The 25,066-nt window shown below is 43.9% G+C and overlaps 1 protein-coding gene across 5 annotated transcripts in view; it reads left to right on the top strand.

Moving 5' to 3' along the window:
* ARB2A (ARB2 cotranscriptional regulator A) overlaps window positions 1-25,066 on the top strand; it is a 383,721-nt gene that overhangs the window by 39,404 nt on the left and 319,251 nt on the right. For 4 of the 5 annotated variants that reach the window (XM_070412332.1, XM_070412333.1, XM_070412330.1 and 1 more), the window contains 2 exons: window positions 3,860-3,961; window positions 13,337-13,437. In XM_070412332.1, coding sequence (XP_070268433.1) covers window positions 3,892-3,961; window positions 13,337-13,437 — 171 coding nt within the window. In that variant the 5' untranslated portion in view covers window positions 3,860-3,891. Of the gene's footprint in view, window positions 1-3,859; window positions 3,962-13,336; window positions 13,438-25,066 lie in introns of those variants that run through there. The other variant, XM_070412334.1, reaches the window with a different exon arrangement.

Genomic DNA, 25,066 nt, shown 5'->3' with positions numbered 1-25,066 from the left:
AATCAAATAATGTGAAGAATAAAAACTGCTTTGTGTTAACCAATTTTTCAGTTACCATTTTTTAAAATACTGTAATTTTCTCCTAAAATTTACTTTTGTATTTTTTTTTTATTTTTATATTTTAATAATTTTTATTTCTTAAAGTATTACAAAGAGTATTACATATGTCTCCTTTTTTCCCCCCCTTGACATTCCCCCGGCCCCTACCCCCCACCCCCCCCCGCCCCGTGTCTTGTGTCCGTTGGTTAATCTTATATGCATGCATATAAGTCCTTCAGTTGGTCTCTTAATCCCCCCCTAACCCTCCCCAGGCTTCCCACAGTAGTTTAACATTCTGTTCAATGTTGCTCTGCTTCTGTATCTACCCCTGTTCATCAGTCCATACTGGTCCCCTTTATTTGTCCCAACCTCACTGGAGTAGTCTCAACCTCACCAGGGCCGTCAGAGCCTCACCAGGGCCGTTTCAACCTCACCGGGGTCGTCCCTACCACACCGGGGCCGTTTCAACCTGACCGGGGTTGTCCCTACCACACCGGGGCCGTTTCGACCTGACTGGGGTCGTCTCTACCTCACGGGGGCCGTTTCAACCTCACCGGGGTCGTCCCTACCACACCGGGGCCGTTTCGACCTGACTGGGGTCGTCCCTACCTCACGGGGGCCGTTTCAACCTGACCGGGGTTGTCCCTACCACACCGGGGCCGTTTCGACCTGACTGGGGTCGTCCCTACCTCACGGGGGCCGTTTCAACCTGACCGGGGTTGTCCCTACCACACCGGGGCCGTTTCGACCTGACTGGGGTCGTCCCTACCTCACGGGGGCCGTTTCAACCTCACCGGGGTCGTCCCTACCTCACGGGGGCCGTTTCAACCTCACCGGGGTTGTCCCTACCACACCGGGGCTGTTTCAACCTGACTGGGGTTGTCCCTACCACACCACCGGGGCCGTTTCGACCTGACTGGTGTCGTCCCTACCACACCGGGGCCGTTTCGACCTGACCGGGGTTGTCCCTACCACACCGGGGCCGTTTCGACCTGGCTGGGGTCGTCCCTACCTCACGGGGGCTATTTCAACCTCACCAGGGTCGTCCCTACCACACCGGGGCCGTTTCAACCTGACTGGGGTTGTCCCTACCACACCGGGGCCGTTTCGACCTGACCAGGGTCGTCCCTACCTCACGGGGGCCATTTCAACCTGACCGGGGTTGTCCCTACCACACCGGGGCCGTTTCGACCTGACCGGGGTCGTCCCTACCACACCGGGACCGTTTCAACCTCACCGGGGCCATCCTGACCTCACCGGGGCCATCCCAGCCTTACCGGGGAAACAGGAAGTTTGGCCCTCTGTCCCCTGCCGGCGGCTCCCCACCAGACAAAATCTCCAGGCATTCCTGGTGGTTGAACATCCAGCACTCCTGCCCTCCACCAAGTGCACAGACTGCCTGTCTGCTGTCCCCCAGCGCCCCACAAGAGACTGGGACCAGTGGGCATGTTTGTGCGCTTGCTGGTACAGCAGTTCCACAGTGCCGGCCGAGTCAGGCCCAGCCCTGGCCGGCCCCGGACCCGACTCTGCCCCCCGATTGCGTCCCTCCCAGATGCAAGGAGCTGAAATCTGCAGCCTGCTGGGATGGGCTCTGTACTTGGTGCCTCTGCACATCCTACTCAGTCTCAATGCGCTTCTTTCTATGCGAGGAGTTGAAATCTGCAGTTTGTTGGGTTGGGCTCTGTACTTGGTGTCACATCCTACTCAGTCTCAATGTTCTTTCTCTCCTTCCAGTTGTAGAGCTTCCACTGGGCCAACTTTCCCATGGTTCTGTATGATAGGTGTTTGTCTGATATTTGGTAGTTTCAATGTTGTTGTGTGAGGTAGCACGCACAGGTCTCTTCCTTATGCCGCCATCCTGGTTCTCCTGGGTCTGCTTCTTGAGTGTGTCTCCCATGGCTGCGAGCAGTTGAAGTCTGCAATTTGTTGGGATAGGCTGCAAAAGCGCAGGTGGGTCTTTTTGTGCACCTGGCACAGCTTGGATGGGGATGTAAATTGATTAGGGCTGAGACTCAGGGAGTCGCCATGGCGGAGCAAATAGCACTGGCTGAGTCTCCGCGGCCCCTTGAATCTCTGCCAGGGCTTTGTGTCCCCCAGTGCTGGCGAGCAGCTGTGCAACAGAGTCTCCCTCGCTTTCTGATGGCTGCAAGGCCGTGTTGCCTCTCCCCGTAGGATCTGGTGCCTCATGATCCCGCCTGAACCAGCTCAGTGGATTTGAAAGTTTGCAGAAGCAAAGGCGTTTCTACTTGTGAGCCTGCACAGCCCAGATGGGAATGTAAATTGCGTAGGGTGGGGTCACAGGGAGTCGCCGGGGCGGAGACTCAGCGGCCCCTTGCCTATCCAGGACTCCAGGACTTTGCGTCCCCCAGTGCCGGCGAGCAGCCAAGCGCCAGAGCCTCCCTCGCTTTCTGACCGCTGGAAGGCCGTTCAGTCTCTCGCCTTGGGGCCTGGGGCCTCAGAGACCCGCCCGAACCAGCTCAGTGGATTTGAGAGTTTGTAAAAGCACAGTCATTCCCTCTTGTGCTTCTGGCACAGCCCTGAGGGTAGGGCGGGGTCACAGGGAGTCGCCAGCGTGGAGGAAATAGCGATGGCGGCTTCTCCGCGCCCCTCGCCTCCCCAGGACACCAGGACTTCTTGTCCCTCAGTGCCGGGAGCAGCCGCATGTCAGAGCTTCCCTCGCTCTCCGACCACTGCAAGGCCGTGGCCGCCTCTCCCTGTGGGATCTGGGGCCTCAGAGACCCGCCCCGAGCAAGCCCAGAGGATTCGAGGGTTCGTAAAAAACCGAGAATCCATTTGCAGCCCGCGTGGCGTGTGACTGCGTACCTCTGGTTTTGGTGCCTCCGTAGCTCCCACTCAGTCTCACTGCGCTTCTTTCTTTTCCTCCAGTTGTAGATCTCCCACTGGGCCAACTTCCCCATGGTTCTGAGTGGCGGTTGTTTACTTCATAGTTGATAGTTTCAATGATGCTGTGAGAGAGCAGCACACACAGGTCCGCTCCCTATGCCGCCATCTTGGTTCTCCCTAAAATTAAATAATAAGCTGTATTGCCACTATTTGGATTTATAAATTTTCTTATCCATATCAGTAGTTTAATTTATATTTAAAATTTAGTGACCTTTTAGAAGTCATTAATATCTGAAAGTTTGAAAACAGTAAAAGGAGATTAATAAAGTACAGATTAATAGCTGTGTATTTTGAAGTGAAGAAGTTAATAATTTACTATAGTGGTGCTTAGGATGTGATTTGTGATTCTTTTGAGGATTATAATTTTGAAAGTGCTTAGGTTATGTTGATATTTACTTCATTATAGTATAGCACTCTGGGAACTAAAAAATTTAATAGTATTGTCAGTTATGGAAACATCTAAAAGTAATAAAATAGAACAAAAGAATACTTAAAAGAACTTAAAAGATAATATTTGTGTTTTTTTTTTCATGTCATAATCGTAACTTTCTGAACTTTATTATAAGGTTTTGTATAGCAATAATGTCTTTTTTCTTTATTTTCATTTATAAACATTGCAATGATATTCTCTTTCCTTCTTCCCATTTTCCTTATTTTCAAAATATGTGCTTGTCTAAAAGCAAAGAGCCATGTGAGAGACAGGAGAGAAAGGGTACAATGACATGAGCCTGACCATGTGACTTCAGACAACACTTCCCTTTCACACCTGTGAGCACAGGCTGATGTCGCCCCCTGGAGAGTGGCCGACTTAGCACACATTTTTTATTTTTTTTTATTTTTGCTAAAAGTATTAAAAGATAATATTTGTTAACTATGAAAATGAATATAAGTAAATTTATTGTCATTTTTTTTCTAGATTTATTGTCTAGGATAGATTTGGATGAACTAATGAAAAAAGATGAACCACCTCTTGATTTTCCTGATACCCTGGAAGGATTTGAGTATGCTTTTAATGAAAGTAAGTGGTATATGCTACATACAATATTTATTTAACAATGCTGATAGAATTACAGGACAGATGTTATTTGCTACTTTTATGTGCCAGCATAAATGTTTTATGTATTTCTTTTCAGAAATACTTTCATGTCAAAATTCTTCACTTAATTAAAAGAACCAAGTCATGATTTCCCATAAATTGTGAAGTCACTTATACCAATGGACATGAATTAGATTCAGCTTACATATTTCAACCATGAGCATTCAACTTCCTAGTATCCAATTGGAATTCCCAATTATCCTATCTAATAAAAGAGTAATATGCAAATTAACCATCACTCCATCACTCCCTGACTTCGTCACAAAGATGGTGACGGCCACGGAGCTGGAGCAAGCAGGAGGCTTGGGTTGCCCCCGGCGATGGAGGAAGCCAAGCATCTCGCCTGCCCTGGCAGGCCCTGAGCTCTGCTCAAGGCTACAAAGTTTCAATTATAGAAGATAAATAAATCCCAGATACCTGCTTAAAAAAAAGAAAAAAAGGACGGGCTGGGAGGCCCGGTGCACAAAAAAAGAAAAAAAGGACAGAGGGCTTGACCAGCCTGAAAACAGCCATCAGCCCTTCACCCAGGCTGGCCAGGCACCCCAGTGGGGACCCCCAACCCTGAAGGGGGTGTGGCCAGCCTGAAAACAGCCCTCAGCCCCCCACCCAGGCTGGCCAGGCACCCCAGCAGGACCCCTACCCTGATCCGGGACACCCTTCAGGGCAAACCAGCTGGCCCCACCCGTGCACCAGGCCTCTATCTACACTAATAAAAGAGAAACATGGTAATTAGCGTACAACCGCTACCCTTTTCATTGGCTAATCAGTGAGTATATGCAAATTAACTGTCAGCCAAGATGGCGGCCGGCAGCCAGGCAGCTGGAAGCGAACATGAGGCTTGCTTGCTACAGTGAAGGAGGACTCCAACGTTCCCCGCCTACGCTGCCGGCCTCTGAGCTACAACTCTAAGAAACTATGTTGCAAACATAGAAGATAAACAAAACCCCAGAAACCGGCTTTCAGTCAGCCGGGCTTTAGCAACATTGTATCGATGTTTTCAGCGGCGAGGCCTCAGAGCTAAAGCTGGCCCAGAATAAAAAAAAAAAAAAAGGAAGAAAACAAGGAGCAGTTGGAAGCTTCAGTCACTCGCTTCCGGAAAATAGCCCTCAGCCCCTCACCCAGACTGGCCAGGCACCCCAGTGGGGACCCCCACCCTGATCCAGGACACCCTTCAGGGCAAACCAGCTGGCCCCCACCCGTGCACCAGGCCTCTATCCTATATAGTAAAAGGGTAATATGCCTCCCGGCACCGGGATCAGCAGAGCAGCGAGGCTGCCGGCACCGGGATCAGCATGACAGGGGGCAGCGCCCAAACCCCCTGATTGCCCTGGGGCTCTGTGTGTGACGGGGGTGCTCCCCAATCCCCTGCGGCTCTGTGTGTGACAGGGGGCGGGCCCACAACCTCCCTATCTGCCCTGCTCTGTGCCTGATAGGGAGGAGCTCCCCAATCCCCTGATTGCCCTGCGGCTCTGTGTTTGACAGGGTGCAGTGCACCAATCCCCTGATCGGCCCTGCTCTGTGTGTGACAGGGTGCGGCCCCCCCCCCCCCAACCCCCCCATGGGCCCTGCTCTGTGTGTGACAGGGTAGAGCCATAACCTCTCCATCGACCCTGCCCTGAGTGTGACAGTGGCAGCTCCCCAACCCCCTGATCGGCCCTGCTCTGTGGGTGATAGAGGGTGGCGCCCCAACCCCCCTCCACGGGCCTTGCTCTGTGTGTGACAGGGTAGAGCCATAAACTCCCCATTGGCCCTGCCCTGAGTGTGACAGGGTGCAGCGCCCCAACCCCCTGATCCGCCCTGCTCTCTGTGTGACAGGGGGCGGTGCCCCAACTCCCCTATTGGCCCTACTCTGTGAGTGACAGGGGGGAGCTCCTCAACCCCCTGATGGGCCCTGCTCTGTGAGTGACGGTACGGAGCCCCAACCCCCCTGATCGGCCCTGCTCTGTGCATGACAGGGTGGCGCCGCAACCTCCCCATCGACCCTGCCTTGAGTGTGACGGGGCGGTGCCCCAACCCCCCAATCGGCCCTACCCTGAGCGTGACTGAGGGTGGCATCGCAACTTCCCGATCCGCCCTGCTCTGTGCATGACAGGGGGCAGCGCCCCAACTCCCCAATCGGCCCTGCTCTGAGCCTGACCAGGGGCTGCACTTAGGAATTGGGCCTGCCCTCTGCCACCCAGAAGCAGGCCTAAGCCAGCAGGTCGTTATCTCCCGAGGGGTCCCAGACTGCGAGAGGGCACAGGCCGGGCTGGAGGACCCCCCCTTCCCCGCCGAGTGCACAAATTTTTGTGCACCGGGCCTCTAGTTCTATATAATAAAAGGGTAATATGCAAATTGACCCTAACAGCAGAATGACTGGTCACTATGACACACACTGACCACCAGGGGGCAGACCCTCAATGCAGGAGATGCCCCCTGGTGGTCACTGTGCTCCCACGGGGATAGCTCTGCTTAGCTACAAGCCAGGCTGACGGATGCCAGCACAGCGGTGGTGGTGGGAGCCTCTCCCGCCTCCTCAGCAGCACAAAGGATGTCTGACTGCAGCTTAGGCCTGCTCCCCGCTGGCAAGTGGACATCCCCCGAGGGCTCCCGGGCTGCCAGAGGGATGTCTGACTGCCAGTTTAGACCCGATCCCTCGAGGATCGGGCCTAAGCCAGCAGGTGGACATGCCCCAAGGGGTCCCAGACTGCGAGAGGGCACAGGCCAGGCTGAGGGACCCCCCCGAGTGCACAAATTTTTGTGCACCGGGCCTCTAATATTATATAAACACTAGAGGCCCGGTGCACAAAAATTTGTGCACTCGGGGGGGAAGGGGGGGTCCCTCAGCCTGGCCTGTGCCCTCTCGCAGTCTGGGACCCCTCGGGAGATAACGACCTGCTGGCTTAGGCCTGCTCTTGGGTGGCAGAGGTCAGGCCCAATCCCTAAGTGCAGCCCTTGGTCGGGCTCGGAGCAGGGCTGATTGGGGAGTTGGGGCGCCTCCCCGTCATGCACAGAGCAGGGCGGATTGGGAGGTTGTGATGCCACCCTCAGTCACGCTCAGGGTAGGGCTGATTGGGGGGTTGGGGCACCGCCCCCTGTCACACTTAAGGCAGGGTCGATGGGGAGGTTGTGGTGCCACCCCCTGTCACGCACAGAGCAGGGCCAATCAGGAGGTTGGGGCGCTGCCCCCTGTCACTCACAGAGCAGGGCCAATCAGGGGGTTGGGGCACTGCCCCCCCCCTCGCCCTCCCCCCCCCCCCCCGTCACGCACAGAGCAGGGCCCATCAGGGGGTTGGGGAACTCCCCCATGTCACGCACAGAGCAGGGCCCATCAGGGGGTTGGGGAGCTCCTCCCTGTCACGCACAGAGTAGGGCCAATAGGGGAGTTGGGGCACCGCCCCCTGTCACACACAGAGCAGGGCGGATCAGGGGGTTTGGGCGCCACCACTGTCACACTCAGGGCAGGGCCGATGGGGAGGTTATGGCTCTACCCTGTCACACACAGAGCAGGGCCGATCAGTAGGTTGGGGCTCCACCCCCTGTCACACACAGAGCAGGGCCGATCAGGAGGTTGGGGCTCCACACCCTGTCACACACAGAGCCGCAGGGCGATCAGGGGGTTTGGGCGCTGCCCTCTGCCACGCTGATCTGGTGCCAGGAGGCCTCACTACTCCGCTGATCCCGGTGCTGGGAGGCATATTACCCTTTTACTATATAGGATAGAGGCCTGGGGGCCGGCTGGTTTTCCCTGAAGGGTGTCCTGGATCAGGGTGGGGGTCCCCACTGGGGTGCCTGGCCAGCCTGGATGAGGGGCTGAGGGCTGTTTGCATCTGGTCACACACCCTTCAGGGTGGGGGTCCCCACTGGGGTGCCTGGCCAGTCTGGGTGAGGGGCTGAGGACTGCTTTCAGGCTAGGGGTTTTGACTGAAGCTCCCAACCACTCCTTTTTTTCTTTTTTCTTCTTCTTCTGGGCCAGCTTTAGCTCTGGCTCTAGCTCTGAGGCTTCCACTGCTGGTTTGTTTGCCATTCTATAATCGAAACAATGTATAACTTCAGCTCTGAGATCCCAGCCGGCTATATTTGTTAGAATGTTTCAAACTGCCAGCTCAGAGGCCTGCAAGTCAGGCAGGGAACGTTGCAATCTGCAGTCACTGGAGCAAGGAAGCCTCCCTGCTCGCTTCAGTGCATGGCTGCCGGCCGCCATCTTGGCTGACAGTTAATTTGCATAAGGATACGCTGATTAGCCAATCAGAAGGGTAGCGGTCGTACACCAATTACCATGTTTCTCTTTTATTAGTGTAGATATGCTACTGTTTCACATATTATTTAAAATGAATTGACTGGCAATGGTTATCTGTGATGATATTTTAAAGCATACTACTCAGTTTTCTATGACTTTTTTCAGGCAACATTCTTATTTCAAAGTTTATTAGTTAAATTCTAAATAAAGTAAACTTTGCACTTGGAACTTAGAGGAACACCATAGATTGCAAGAATGTTTTTGAACAAAAATTTATGTTTCATTAAATTAATAACACAGTGTTTTACTTGAATGGTAATGTTATTACAGATTAGGTAGCATTTGAGGTGAGGATTTGAAAACAGGAAACTCGGTCTTAATATTAAATCCCTAAAAAGTTAAGTCCAACTTAGTATCTTTGGGGACTTCTTTTTTAGGTTTATAAGGACAAAAACTCTTATGAAAGCCTCAAAATGAAACTTTAATTACCTGACTGGAGAAGCTGCTAAATTTTTCTAAAGGATTTTAAAGTTCTTAATTGGGTAAAAGTAAAATTTGGAAACAAAGCTCACTCTAAGCAAAAGGGAAGATATTCTTTTTACCTGAGTCAAACTGATACATGTTCTTTCAAATCACTGTGCCTGTTTAAATGCTCCTTGGGTTTAAGATATCTACTTAGCCATTCTCTGGTTGTAATTATATAGGGCCCAGCTGAAATGTCTTTGCTTTGGAAGATGAAGAAGGTGAAGGTTTTCCCCTTTTTACCCTCACCCACACTCCCTAGGCCCTAGTGCAGTATTATGAGGAAGCACACTTTTGTATCACCGAAAAGTAATTGTACTTGTTTGTAGACTGTTCAAGTTTGAATCTTGTCTTTCATTATATCTGACTAGAGGCCCGGTGCATGAAATTCGTGCACTGGAGGGGGGGGTATGTCCCTCAGCCCAGCCTGCACCCTCTCAAATCTGGGACCCCCTCAGGGGATGTCCGACTGCCTGTTTAGGCCCGATCCCACAGGGCCTAAACAGGCAGTCGGACATCCCTCTCACAATCCAGGACTGCTGGCTCCTAATCGCTTGCCTGCCTACCTGCCTGATTGCCCCTCACCGCTTCTGCCTGCCAGCCTGATCACCCCCTAACCACTCCCCTGCCAGCCAGATCGACGCCTAACTGCTCCCCTGCTGCCCTGGTTGTCCCTAACTGCCCTCCCTTGCCGTCCTGGTCACCCCTAACTGCCCTCCCCTGCAGGCCTGGTCCCCCTGAACTGCTCTCCCTCCCCTGCAGGCCTAGTCCCCCCCAACTGGGGGAAGAGGGGTCCCCCAGCCCAGCCTGTGCCCTCTCGCAGTCTGGGACCCCTCGGGAGATAACGACCTGCTGGCTTAGGCCTGCTCCTGGGTGGCAGAGGACAGGCCCAATCCCTAGGTGCAGCCCCTGGTCAGGCTCAGAGCAGGGCCGATTGGGGAGTTGGGGCGCTGCCCCCCTGTCATGCACAGAGCAGGGTGGATGGGGAGGTTGCGATGCCACCCTCAGTCATGCTCTGGGTACAGCCGATTGGGGGTTTGGGGCACTGCCCCCTGTCACACTCAAGGCAGGGTTGATAGGGAAGTTGCGGCGTCACCCTGTCACGCACAGAGCAGGGCCGATCAGGGGGTTGGGGCGCTGCCCCCTGTCACTCACAGAGCAGGGCCGATCAGGGGGTTGGGGCGCTGCCCCCTGTCACTCACAGAGCAGGGCCGATCAGGGGGTTGGGGCGCTGCCCCCCTGTCACTCACAAAGCAGGGCCCATCAGGGGGGTTGGGGCTCCGTACCCTGTCACACACAGAGCAGGGCCGATCAGGGGGTTGGGGAGCTCCCTCCTGTCACTCACAGAGCAGGGCCCATCAGGGGGTTGAGGAGCTCCCCCCTGTCACTCACAGAGTAGGGCCAATAGGGGAGTTGGGGCACCACCCCCTGTCACACACAGAGCAGGGCGGATCAGGGGGTTAGGGCGCTGCACCCTGTCACACTCAGGGCAGGGCCAATGGGGAGGTTATGGCTCTACCCTGTCGCACACAGAGCAAGGCCCGTCGAGAGGGGTTGGGACGCCACCCTCTATCACCCCACAGAGCAGGGCCGATCAGGGGTTTGGGGCGCCATCACTGTCACACTCAGGGCAGGGCCGATGGAGAGGTTATGGCTCTACCCTGTCACACACAGAGCAGGGCCCATGGGGGCGGTGGTTGGGGTGCTGCACCCTGTCACACACAGAGCAGGGCCGAACAGGGGGTTGGTGTGCCGCACCCTGTCAAACACAGAGCCACAGGGTGATGGGGATTGGGGCGCCTTCCCCTGTCAGGAACAGAGCAGGGCAGATAGGGAGGTTGTGGCCCCGCCCCCTGTCACACACAGAGCCACAGGGTGATCAAGGAGTTGGGGAGCTCCCCCCTGTCACACACAGAGCAGGGTTGATCAGGGGGTTGGGGCGCCTTCCCCTCTCATGAACAGAGCAGGGCGGATAGGGAGGTTGTGGCCCCGCCCCCGTCACACACAGAGCCGCAGGGCAATCAGGGGGTTTGGGCGCTGCCCCCTGTCACGCTGATCCGGGTGCCGGGAGCCTCGCTGCTCCACTGATCCTGGTGCCGGGAGGCATATTACCCTTTTACTATATAGAATATAGGCCTGGTGCATGGGTGAGGGCCGGCTGGTTTGCCCTGAAGGGTGTCCTGGATCAGGGTGGGGGTCCCCACTGGGGTGCCTGGCCAGGCTGGCTGAGGGGCTGAGGGCCGTTTTCCGGCTGGCAGGTAACTGAAGCTCTAACCGCTCCTTTTTTCTTTTTTTTTTTTTTATTCTGGGCCAGCTTTAGCTCTGAGGCCTCGCTGCTGAAAACATTGATACAATGTTTCGGTCAGGCTGGCTGAAGCCTGGCTGAGTGAAAGCCGGTTTCTATGTTTTTTTTTAGCTTCTATATTTGCTACATAGTACATAGTTGCTTAGAGTTGCAGCTGAGAGGCCGGCAAGTCAGGCGGGGAATGTTGGAGTCAGCCGTCACTGGAGCAAGCAAGCCTCCCTGTTCACTTCAGTGCATGGCTGCCGCCCGCCATCTTGGCTGACAGTTAATTTGCATAAGGATATGCTGATTAGCCAATGGGAAGGGTAGCGGTTGTACACTAATTACCATGTTTCTCTTTTATTAGTGTAGATGAGAAGTATTATGTCCAAAATGAGTAGAGAATTAATAAACAAAACAAAAAAACTTCTCTTTGAGATGTTGATGATAGTGGTCTGTTAAATTGACTTACCAGCTAGGGAAGTCAGTTCTCTTTCACACAGTAGTCTCTCAGAAAATACATTTCAGATTTCTGTTACACATTACTGTGTCATGTACCTTTAAGGCTGCTTTAGTCAAAATCACAATTGTTAAAGTTGTAGGTGTCATCAGTCTACTTGTATTGATATTTTATATGGGAATTTCCCTTTCCTAGAAAGCAAACCATAGATACATCTATTTTTATGACATCAGATGACAAAGAATATGATAGTGATTCAGTGTAGTGTCTCATGTTGAGAGTACTAAAAAGAACTTTATGATAAAGGATTAGCCTTTATTTTATATGTTAAAAATATCTGTTTTATGTGAGGTAAAATTGATACATAAAAATAGTGAAGTAGTTTTACTTGGAGTAGTATATTTCCTGGGTTCAGTTTTAGTGCCATAACTTTCAAGTCTTTCTCCACTCCTGCATGCCCTCATTGGATAAAAATCATATACTAACTCCACTCATCTTGGTCATGTTCCTCTTCTGCCTCTAAACCTCTTCTTGTGTCTCACTACTCTTAGGACAAAGTCCAAGCCCAGTAATTTGGGCCTTCTACTATTTGATCCCAACATGTGTTAATAGTGTTAAATCATAGTATTTGCCTCAATATTCCTTTGTTTCTATTAAACTGAGTTGTTTCCTGTTATTTGAATTTGCTGTCCATTTTTCGTAATTTTGTTTATGTTGCTGGGAACCAGGGGGAGTTAAAGCAATTGGCCTGTGGTCTATTTCTTTTCTGATTCCCAGGGGAATATTAGGGAAATAAATAAGACAGGTGGCCTGCTCTTTTCTCCTTGACAACATGCTGATAATTTAATCTTTTAGTGAATACAGACTAGTGTTTGCTATGAAGAGAGTCCTTCTCCATGGAATACACTCAGCAGGATAACTCATTTGGTATTGCTTATGGTAAACAAACCTTTAATCTATGGAACTGTGAGGTATGCTTCTTTGAAGAATATTACATAGCAGTACCACTCTCTGGCACATAAAATGGAAGTATTTATGTAACTAAATGCTCACCAATGTGTAAGGTAAGCTGTATGACCCACATAGAGACTTCACCTATTCTGGACCAGAGAGTGCTGTCCACTGAGAGGAAAAGGCCTGGGAAGAAATTCCCAGGCTCTTTCAGACCTCTCTCCCAGTTTTGTCTGCTCCTCTTGATCACTTTAACCCTTGAAATTATTAGTAAAGTTATTGATTATCGGTAAAAGCTCTCAATTGGGTGAGTCTGCCTTGACGGTCCAAGCCAGTATTGGCTCACTCACTTCCTCTCTCCATTTTTCTTTGAAATTCATCCCATATTTCAAAGCCTAGTTGAGAAATCTCACCAAAACCTTCTGAACATATTCTAGCCTATAGCGATCCTTCAAATGAATCCAAACTCATCTTAGACTTCTTTGACTACATAAATTGCCTGTGGCAGTTTTTAGATTATTGACTTAACTTCCTTCTTGTTTAACTTCTTTTTCATACCTATGCTTTTACTCTTCAGGTAGCCTGTAAGCTTAAGAACTGGTGTTTTATATATTGTGGGCCCTCAAATACTGTTACTTTACTTTAGATTAGAAAATGAAGATAAAATATCATAGCAGTTGAGTGCTTGGAGCCATATTTATATGTTTGTATCATACTGATATTTAAAGAGAAAATCTAATGAAAAAAAATGAAACAGTTCTGAGAAAGTTCTTTTAAATTTTTAATCAGACATTAGTTGTACTTTCGATATTATTATACATTTACTCTGAATCATAGCAATATTGTTTGTTTATCTTCTAGAGGGACAGTTAAGACACATAAAAACTGGGGAACCATTTGTTTTTAACTACCGAGAAGACTTGCACAGATGGAATCAGAAAAGATACGAAGCTCTAGGAGAGGTATGGTCATATATACAATGTCTACCTTATATTTTTCAAATTTTGAATAGTCCAAATAAAACTTTTAAAGTTGAAGTAGTTTATGGACTTGTTCTAAAAAAAGTGATTTCAAAAAGATTTTGTTAGATTATTTTTTTAGGTTATTTTTAATGGTTGTTAGAAATGCATTCTCAGTTTAAAAGTTTGTTGTTCTACGTACATATCCTTCCTATGACCTTAATATTTTGTAGTGAGTCATTATATTAGAAACACAATGCCAATTTTTTTTTCTGTTAATAAATCTTTATTGTTCAGATTATTACAGTTGTTCCTCTTTTTTTCCCCCATAGCTCCCCTCCACCCGGTTCCTAACCCACCCCCTGCCCTTACCCCTCCCCCCTACTGTTCTTGTCCATAGGTGTACGATTTTTGTCCAGTCTCTTCCCGCACACCTCACACTCCCTTCCCCCCGAGAATTGTCAGCCCACTCCCTTTCTATGCCTCTGATCCTATTCTATTCACCAGTTTATTCTGTTCGTCAGATTTTTTTATTCACTTGATTTTTAGATTCACTTGTTAATAGATATGTATTTGTTTTCACTTTGTTCATAATTTTTATCTTTACCTTCTTCTTCCTCTTAAAGAATACACTTCAGCATTTCATATAATACTGGTTTGGTTGTGATGCACTCCTTTAGCTTTTCTTATCTGTGAAGCTCTTTATATGACCTTCAATTCTAAATGATAGCTTTGCTGGGTAGAGTAATCTTGGTTGTAGGTTCTTGCTATTCATCACTTAGAATATTTCTTGCCACTCCCTTCTGGCCTGCATAGTTGCTGTTGAGAAATCAGCTGACATTTGTATGGGTACTCCCTTGTAGGTAACTGACTGTTTTTCTCTTGCTGCTTTTAAGATTCTCTCTGTCTTTTGCCTTTGGCATTTTAATTATGATGTGTCTTGATGTGGTCCTCTTTGGATTCCTTTTGTTTGGCGTTCTCTGCACTTCCTGGACTTGTAAGTCTGTTTCTTTCACCAGGTAGGGGAAGTTTTCTGTCATTATTTCTTCATATAGGTTTTCAATATCTTGCTCTCTCTCTTCTTCTGGCACCCCTATGATTTGGATGTTGGTTCGCTTGAAGTTGTCCCAGAGACTCCTTGCACGATCTTCATATTTTTGTATTCTTTTTTCTTTTTGCTTTTCTGGTTGGGTGTTTTTTGCTTCTTCGTATTTCAAATCTTTGACTTGATTCTTGGGATCTTCTAGTCTGCTGTTGGATTTCTGTATATTATTCTTTATTTCAGTCAGTGTATGCTTAATTTCTAATTGGTCCTTTTTCATATCCTTGAGGGTCTCAGTATATTTCTTGGAGGTTTCTAGAAGATTCTTGAGTAACCTTATAACCGTGGTTTTCAACTCTATATCCAGTAGTTTGCTTTCCTCCATTTCTTTCATCTTTCTTTGTCTCTGCATTTTTTATGCTTCCCTGTGTTGATAGAGTGGCTTTGTGTGCTAGGTGTCCTATAGCGCCCAGTGGCTCAGCCTCCCTAATTACCTGAGGTGGACACTCTTGGTGCACCTCTTTGTGGGCTGTGTACACAGTCTTATTGTAGCTAAGCCTTGATCACTGTTGGTATCACTGGGTGGAATTGACCTCCAGGCCAATTGGCTGTGAGGACCAGTTGTGTCTACAATGGGAGAACTTCTGTGCTGAAGACACCCTTATGGGGCAGGACTTGTTTCAGTGGGGCTTTGGTGCTCACTGAGTCTGCCTAGGTTTTTAGGCAGAGAAAGGCCAGGCCATTCATATGCAAAAGCCTCTGCACACAGCTTGGGTGGGATTGTAAATTGGGTGGGCGGGGTCTCAGGAAATCACCAGGGCGGAGCAAACCGCAATGGCTGCCAGTCTGCTCTGCCTCAGATAGGTCCCGGAGGTCTGTGTCCCGCGGCCCCATGCAGGAACAATGACTGCTGGAAGCATCTCTGCAAGAAAGCCGTCCTCACGTTCCTGCCCGATGCCAGACAGTCCAGTTTCTCTCAGTATGAGTCTGGGTCCCTAAATTCTCACCCGGAACTAGAGTACAGAGCAGTCGGGAGCTTGTTTCTCCCTCCCGATTGAAAAAGACAACAGTGTACCCACCTGCTAGCCCCTTTCACCTGCCTCCTTACCTCCGCACTTCCACACCTCTGCACCTCCTACCTGACTCAATGCGCTTTTCTCTTTCCTTCTAGTTGTAGAATTTCCACTCAGCCAGCCTTCCCGTGGTTCTGGATGGTGTTCATTTTGTCTTTTAGTTGTAGTTTTAATGTGGTTGTGCGTGGCACAAATTCAGGTGTTTACCTATGCCGCCAGCTTGGTTGTCTCCCCATAAGGCCAGTTTTTAAAAGTGTTTTAAGAAGATGAATCTCTGCTGTTCCAGGAGTAGTAAGTACTCTTTTAAGTGCTTACCAAAAAAAAAAAAAAAGAGTTACCTGTTAGCTATGAGGTGATGGCTATGTTAATTATCTTGATCTTGATAATCATCCTACATTGATATGTATATCAGTTCATCACGTTGTACACTTCAAATATATCCAATTATATTTGTCAATTACTCCTCAATAAAAAATTTTTTAAAGTGTTTATCTATTTGAAGAAGATTGATATTTTGCTAATAAATTGGGTCTAACCTACTTACTTTGGACTTGATAAAGCATTAGGCCTTGTAACCATTAGGTACTTCAACATGGTACTGCTAGTTAAAACCTTTGAAAATATCATTTGTCATTAAGGTGAATGTTTTGTTAAAGCTAAAAGTTTTACTTATCCTGTCATATTAAGTATTTTTAGTAAAAATGCATACTAGTGTGGATAACTAGACTACTATTTTACTTCTCTAAGGAAAGCTGACATTGCTCTATTTTTCTTTGGCTCTTTAATAAAGCAGTCAAAATGGATTACTTAGTTAAACAAGAGCATAAGAACATATGAAACTTAATCTATGTTTGCTAGGAAACAATCCTCTGTAAGTTTCTTGCATTTTTGCATGTCTCTGAGCACAGGTATTGACAGCTTTTGTTCTGGACTGTCTTTTTGAGGGTGTTTGTATAGGAAACAATCTTAGAAGACAAATCGTTTCTTTGTCCAAGGCTGAGGGCAGACTTAGTTGCCATCTGAAGTACTAAAAATAATGTTCTTCCCTTCCTGCACTGGAAGCAATGAGTGGGCAGGTTTGCTAGCAACCAACCCCCTTGTACTAGTAAGATTGGGCTTTGTAAGCTTGAGGTTCTCAGCTGTGATACAGTACCACCGTGTGCAGCTTCTACCCTCAGCCTATCCACATTGCCCATGTGAGATTTGGGGGGAAGAGGAAACGATGAAGCCCTAGCCGGTTTTGCTTGGTGGATAGAGTGTTGGACTGCGGACTGAAGGGTCCTGGGTTTGATTCGGTCAGGGGCACATGCCCTGCTTGTGGGCTCAGTCCCCAGTGGGGGCCATGCAGGAGGTAGCCGATCAATGATTCTTATCATTGATGTTTCTATCTCTCTCCCTCTCCCTTCCTCTCTGAAATCAATAAAAATATATATATTAAAAAAAAAGATGCCCTAACCAGTTTGGCTCAGTGGATAGAGCGTCGGCCTGTGGACTGAAGGGTCCCAGGTTCGATTCCAGTCAAGGGCATGTACCTTGGTTGCGGGCACATCCCCAGTAGGGGTGTGCAGGAGGCAGCTGATCGATGTTTCTCTCTCATTGATGTAAAAAATCAATAAAGTATATTAAAAAAAAAGAGGAACCGATGAAAACATGAAGCTCATGCTGCCGTCTGTTTTCTGAGTAATAAAGTTCTATGTCTCTGACCCAGGAGTTTAGTGTCTTCTGTCAAGATCCATGCAACTGTAGAGGTTAACTTGTTAGCTTCCAAGTGGGGTAAAATGTTAGGCCCTTCACAGTTTAGACATTGTTCTGCTACATTTATTTATTTATTTATTTTTATTTTTGCTAAAAGTATTACAAAGGGTATTACATAAGTGCCCTTTTTATCCCCCCCGCCCTTGACAAACCCCTGCCCTCCTTTACCCCCCAGTGTCTTATGTCCATTAGTTATGCTTATATAGATGCATACAAGTCCTTCGGTTGATCTCTTACTCCCCTCCCTCCAGTCCCCCAACCCTCCCTGGCCTTCCCACTGCAGTGTGACAATCAGTTTGAGGCAGCTCTGCCTCTGTATCTATTATTGTTCAAAAGTTTGTAATGGTCTTTATTATCCATGAATGAGTGAGATCATGTGGTGTTTTTCCTTCATTGACTGGCTTATTTCACTTTCTGCTACATTTATTACTTAATTATATTTAATGCCCTTAATAATTTCTGCTGCACATAAAAAAAGTTTTCCCATTTTCCTTGATTTCAATAATCATGTTGCAAACTGGTAGTGTCTTTATCATAGAATATTCATACTTATGGTCTTAAAGAAGACTAGGGTTGTTGTTGGTTTTTAATGGGGCTTACATTTTACTCTTTTCCATAAGCCAAATACACCTGTCCTTCTCGGCATCTGCATCTTTTTTACTTTCAACCTATGTTATCCAACATCATGTATAGCAAAATCTAGATTAGATCATACCATGTATACATGATTCCTTTCTCCTAGGATCTCCTATCTAAGTTTTGGACAGAGGGAGAATCACAGATTTATTTTTGGTTGACCTTACTCCACGATAATAAAAATATTTTAAGTTTTCGCTTTAATGACTACATATATAAAATATTCTGCATTGCCTAGATTTCCACCTCCTCTGCCTGCATTTACACTTGTGTTCATGATCACATTGTCCCCAAGTGATCACACAACATTGCAAGATTTAACTTTCAATGCAATATTTTTCAAATTTAGATCATTGGACCCCTGAGTTTTATGTACCAATCCCCCTTATTCCCCAAAATGAGCACAATAAAAGTGAGCACAATAAAAGACCCAAGGGTTGGAGAAGGAAGTCCGGTTGTTATAACATTTGTTGCATGTCATCTTGCTTCCATGTGTTATTTGAAATACTTGTTCTCATTGCTAATTTCACTGTCAAGAGTTGATTATTAAATTGAATTAAAAAAATAAATTGAATTGAATTTCTTACATGTTAGGCGCTAGATATACAAGTTCTAGTTATTTACAAGTAATGACACAATTTTCACTACAGTAAATTTATTTTTGGTTCATTATACTGGGATTTAATGCATTTGTGGACCTGCCTTTTCATCCATATTCCTTAATATCTACATCCTTAATGTGCCTTGAAGTTTCAAGTTAGATTTAACCCTTTATTATCCTTCATTTGCACCTTGTACTTTTCTTACGCTGTTTTCTCTCTTTGAGATACCCTTCTTCCCTTGTTCATGATCCTCCTTCCTCCACCTGCCCTCAGGTTATGGCTCAGATGTCTCCTCCTTTAAGAAACCTTCCCTCATCTCCTTTGCTATAGTCTTTCTCTCTGCTCAATTTCCTTTCTTCTCATATCTTTTTCTTCCTATCTTGTCTTCTTCCAAAAAAAGAAAATTAAAGATGAATGCCATTTACTAATAGTAAAAATCAAATTAAAAATAAGTAGGAAAATAGAATTTAAAAAATAATGCTAGTAAACCAAAGATATGAGTTTGCTTTATTTTTCTTAAGGTATTTCATTCTGTATTATAGTACTGTTTATGCATATCTTTCAGCAGTTTGGGAAAAGTTTCTGTATAAAAATACTGTTTATATGATAGTTGTTGAAAATAAAATGAGTATGATACAGATATATAAACTGTTTAGTACACATTCTGGATCTATGGATTTTTAGGGAATTTTTTAATGTTAGGAATTTAAACATAAAGATATGTAAATTTTCTTATTGGAAGGAAGGAAAATGATCTGTTAATGATAATTTTTCTACTTGTAAAGCTAAATCATTTTAATTATTTTATTCTAATTCCCATTTAAGTTCTAAAAGTTTCAGACTCCTAAAGCTCTGCTGATTAAAGTTATTTGATAAAAGATAGACTCTATTTGTGGCATATTCTTTTGGAAAATTTTTAACCTTCATAGTCAAACTGTAGATTTATGAACTTAAGAATATGTACTTATATAACAGCTCACAGTTCTTAAAAACAAATAAACCTTTGTATTTAGCTTCTGCAAATAATTTAGTACTTATATTACCAATAATATCTCTAGTTAAGCAAGAACCTGTAGAAAGCATGTCACCATGTCTTGGACATAAGAAGCACTGAAAACCTCCTGCTCCTCCTTGATGGATAGGGCAGAATTCAGAAGATAGTGCAAATTTGAGTTTATCACCTGGGAGACTGCCTTAATAAACAGCTTTTGATATGCATAAGATTGAAGTTTAAAGGAAAAATATTTTCACTTTACCCAGCAATCTAAACAAAACCCCTTCTGTTTTCATAGTGTTTGCCTACTAAATCAAATTATATTTTGTCTTCAACTGAGAGCTACTATAGGTTTGGGCAGAGTTAGGTTTACAGTTGTTGATGTGGAAAATAATACAATAATTAATAAACAATGATACAAGAATAAACTTTTGGTACTCACAACTATAAACCTATTTTTGCCCAACCCTGTGTATGTTTCACATCTGCTGTTTAATTTATGTGTATTTCTCTCTTAAGGAGATTATTATAGCAGTTATTCAGCAGAAATTGTTTTTAAGACTTGCTCCTGAAATGCTCTATCATTTCTTTGTAAATTTAATTTATTGTGTAAGTAAAATAAACTGAGATGTCACATTGTTTTTAGAATATAGTGCCGTAACTACACAAAAGAATACTGTTTATATTCACGTAAGTACATTTTTATAGTCAAAAAAATGCTCTTGCTAATCTGTATCTATATTTTTTACTATCTAAATATAGCTCAATAAAAACATGTAGCCTTTAATAAGTTTGTATTATAAATTCTCTAAATTTAGAAAGATTCTATCAGTTGAAAGAGGCGGGAGTGGTGTGAATGGGTAATTTTGAAAATAGAAGTCTTCAGTGTGTATATATTGGGGTTGAATGTTAGAGAATGTTTCTGGTAGACTAAATCAGAAAAACTAGAAAGGCTATTATGTTAAGTAGTAAATAGAATGGTAAAAACTCTACATGTAACTTGCAAAATTTTCTCAACTCTTTCATGTCAATACTGAATTACTATTAGATAGAGAATTTATAATTCTGCAGATATTCTAATGGAAGAGAGATTTGATTTTCTTGCCTAATTTGGGTCTTTGCATTTCTTTTTATATTTAACTTGAGTACCTCTGTTAGAGGTAACTGTCAATGTGCTTAAGAGAATAGCAGTGATTTGGTAGTCTGATAAGCTGGCTCTTTCTTTATGGAGAGTATCACATTTATAAAAAGAACTAAGGACATACTTTTTTCCCCTGAACCTGAATTAGTAATATGTCTTGTAAAATAGAAAATTATTTTAAAATGTTACATTTTAAAAAATGGAATTTGTTAAAGAATATAGGCCAGTGGTGTCTTAAAGGTTCTTATAGTGATCATTGTTTTAATATTCAAATATTTTCATATAATGTGATTATCTGTGTATAATTAATGCCTTCATATAATGTGTGATTCACATGTCTTATAATGTAATAGAAACAAAGGGCTGGCCATTAGGAAATCCGGTCTTACTTCTGTCTCAGTCACCATGTGTTTGACTTAAAACAATATATTTCTGAGCCTCCACTGTAAAATGCGGATAAAATTTTCTATACTGTTGCGCGGAATAATAAGTAAGATGCATACATGTGATATTTTATTTTCTTTAATGTGCCCAGCAAATATTAGAAGCAAGAATGAAGATAAAACTTTACTGTGTAAGATTTCTAATTTACCTTTGTTATTAACATTATGGAGGTTTAATTTATTGTTTTTCCTCTCCCATTTCTCTCTATCTACTTATTATTACTGGCAAAATTTATCTCTCTATGTTAGAAACAAAGAAATGACCACTGGTCCAGAGTTGGTTAGCAATCTCCTTGACTTCCATCTCTCTCGCATCCAATCCTACAAGTTTGGTACTATATCCAGAATCGTATTAGTAATTAGACATCTTAGAATTGAAGAAATAGTCATTGAAATAATGAGAAAACCTAATTGAGAAAAATTGTGAGCCTCTTTAAAAATAAAGTAGCATTGACTTATGAACAGACACACAGACCAATTGAACAGAATAAGAAGTCCAAAAAGTTCAAATACACATTGAAATATAGTTTATGTTATGATGCAGTCATAAATCATTGGAGGAAAAGGAACTTTAAGTAATGGATAGATGATAGTTATACACTAGAATATAAAATTTGACTATATATCACAATGTACACCAGAATGAACTCCAAATGGATCAGAGATTTAAATGCAGAAAATGAAATAACACCTATCAACCCTTCAGTAGCACTGACTATAGTTTTGAAATACCAACCCACTATTGATGATTGTGGTTTTGAAATACTACTTCCCATTAAAGCAACCTGAGTTCTTTGGAGAAATGTTGGGTTTCAATCTGGGCCAAGAAAGAAATGACATGAACCTGGAATATTTTGTCATATCAGATAGCTAGGAAGCTGCCAAAGATTACCATCTCTTCTAAAAATTGAAAAGAAAAAGATGAAATCAAACAAAAATCTCCACCAGTGGGCAATAGGCACGAACAAGCTGTTAAGGAGAAATGCACATAGCCTTTAAATATACAAAAAGATGTTTACACTAATAATAGAAGACATGTTAATGAAGAATATACTGAAATAACATTCTCATCTGTCATGCTGACAAAAATCGATAAGCTTGACAGTAAGCACACTTGGTAGATGAAGCCGTAGAGAGAAAGGAACTCTCAGATGTTGCTGGTTGGAATGTAGTGGTGGGGAAATAGCCAATATTTACAAAATTATAGATGAATTTTCCCTTTTGTGTGAGAAAGGAGGGGAAGTAAATGTATATATTTGTTGTTTGTTTATTTTTGTGGGGAAAAAACCTAGAAAGATAAAATTAATGTTTATCTTTTGGAATGTGGAGCAGCCCTTGGAACTTTGCTGAATTTACCAACCAAATTATTACCCAAATAATGACAGTAAACTGGTGAATTCAGGTAATCTGTGGCAAAACAACAAATATAAATTAGAATCCTTCCCACATGAAGGTAACTCTTTTCTTATATCAAGAAAAAGGCATTTGCATGAAGATAATTGTCCTGTCGCAGCAACCATTTGCTAGAAATCATGTTATTGCCTCTGTCAGTAACTCCTGTGCCTCATAGAGGAACAGACTGGCCTCAGCCTGCTGAAGTGAGTGTCCACTCCTCCACACTCAGAGATTTAAGACAGTGTGTTATAAAGCTAAGTGAGCTATTAGGGTTCAACTGGGTTCAATTTGCATAAATTTTGTGATAAATTTTAAAGGAATAAAATTTATTTTATGCTATCTAATTGCATTATTTTTCATTTTTTAAAATATTTAGGCTATGATTTTTCTTTTATTACTAAAAGTTATCCCTGAAGCATTTTTATATACAAAATGTCATCTATACATAGATCTTTAGGACCTAATCTCTCTTATAAGTAGGCAGTTACCTATATTAAATGTGAACTGTAAGTTGATGTTTCCCTTTTTTGCATTTTGACCGTTTACACCTTGTAAGTTGTTTCATGTAAGTGTGATGGTAAAGGCCATGCATGTTAGCTACTGGAAGTGGGAATGAGAAGTAGGTATATGTTTTGATAACATTTTGTTAATTGCTACAGTTACCCCAAAAATTATAGTCGATATCATAGGATTTAAAATAATATGCAATGTGCACATAAATAATTCTCTGGGAAATAACAAAAAAAGAAATTTACCTAGCTTCTCTTTCTCTTTTATTCTATTTTGATGTGTCCAATTATCCTGTGACTTCTCTTCTATCAGTTATCTGCTCCTCTTCATTTTCCATCACACTTTCTGTACTGACTTTTTCCAGTCAGCATTGAAGCATGCATAAGTCTCTCTTATCTTAATGATTTTTAGTCCTTGTTTTGTTTGCTTGCTTAGCAACATTTGACATTGGGATTTCTTTTTCTCATACTATCCTAAGTATGCTTCCATGTTACGGTAGTTTCTGGTTTTCTTCTTACCTCTGTGAACACTCATTCTCCATCTCCTTTGCAACTCCTTTTATTGGCCCCTTAATGTTAGATTGTCAAGGCTCAGTTTTTGGTCTTCTGTTTTTCTCTGTAAATGATTTCACTCTCATACCTTCTGATTCTATCTTTGTGCTGATTTCAGATGTGTATTTTTTTTTTTTTTTTTTTGTAAAACGGGACAATTTGACATTATAGTAATCTACTTTTTAAAAGACTTCATTGTGTATACAAATTTAATAGGGAAAAATATCCACAAATCCAAATGTGAGATTGAAATGTAAGGTGTAATGCATTCCTACACTTATATAAATGAAGGAGGGAATTATTTTATTCTCTGAAGATTGTGGGAAGGCAGTCATTGCCTGTAGCTAAGGAAAGAAAAGTTGAAGATACAAAAAAGAGTTCTCTGTTTATACACTAAGAGAACTGATAGACAATGGAATAGCCTTAGAAGCACTCAAAGCAATGGATTTTGAAGGTACCATATTAAAAAATAATTAGCTGTAGCCCTAGGGAAGTACTCCTTGCTCTTGGGATATTCTGAAGAATTGATTACACTTCATTTACTTTATATTTGGAACTTATCCTGTGCTGCAAGACTTTTAAAGTTTCTTGTGAAGATTTGAGATATGATGAGATAGAGCAAGAAAAAGTTAAAAGACTTGCCTAAGAACATTTAGTATTATTATTAGATCCCATATTCATATTCTTAATCATATTGCTTTCCAATATTGTACATCAGAAACTTTGATCCAACAGTATATTCGTAGGGAATTTTTTTTAGCAAATTAGGCGTGGTATTATGGTAATGTAATGCATAATTTTTTACTTTAACATGGTTAGATTTTGTACCTTAAAATGTTTAAGCTAGACCATTCTTTGTAATGCTCTCAATCAGTATTTCGAACATGGTAAATTGCTCCTATGAAGTTAAGCTGAGCATTTAGGAAGGTCATCACTTCTTTTCTCTTCAAAGTACTTTTAGTAAATTAGTTCTATAGTTTGTTAAAGGATAATTTAATTTAATTTAATTCAAGATACTGGTTTTTTAAGTGTTCTCCAAGAAAAATCTAGCTAATTTGTCATTTTAAAATTATATAGGTAATATGCTATATATCCCTATTTGGTAATAACTGGTTTATTGGTACAAAATCCTATACTGCCATGCTCTTGCTACATTAGGCTGTTTGCCATACTGTGAACACTGGTGATTGTTGTCTGAGAAATTGTATGTGCCATCCCTTTCCCCTGGTCTGTTCTTCCTATCACACAAATTGAGTCCTTTGTCTTTAAAATCCCTGTGTTTTTTTAGTTTTACATGATTCCCTTTATTGGGGACGGTGGTGGATTCTCTAGCACACTTTCCTTTTTGAGTCCTAGGCTCTTCTAAGCACTTGCCATTTTATGAGGCTTACTTTGGTAAACAGATTGTTTTCTAATAAAAGCCTGTAGTCCTTTGATATTAAATTATATGATACAACTTTATTATTATAGGATAAGCAAAGTGTGGCATA

The sequence above is a fragment of the Myotis yumanensis genome, unplaced genomic scaffold (genome assembly GCF_028538775.1).
Source record: "Myotis yumanensis isolate MYYU_CA2020_CCGP unplaced genomic scaffold, mMyoYum1.0.hap1 SCAF_4, whole genome shotgun sequence".
NCBI classification, from domain to species: domain Eukaryota; kingdom Metazoa; phylum Chordata; class Mammalia; order Chiroptera; family Vespertilionidae; genus Myotis; species Myotis yumanensis.
Note: the sequence above shows the minus strand (reverse complement) of the source record. Positions and strands in the feature narration are given on the sequence as shown.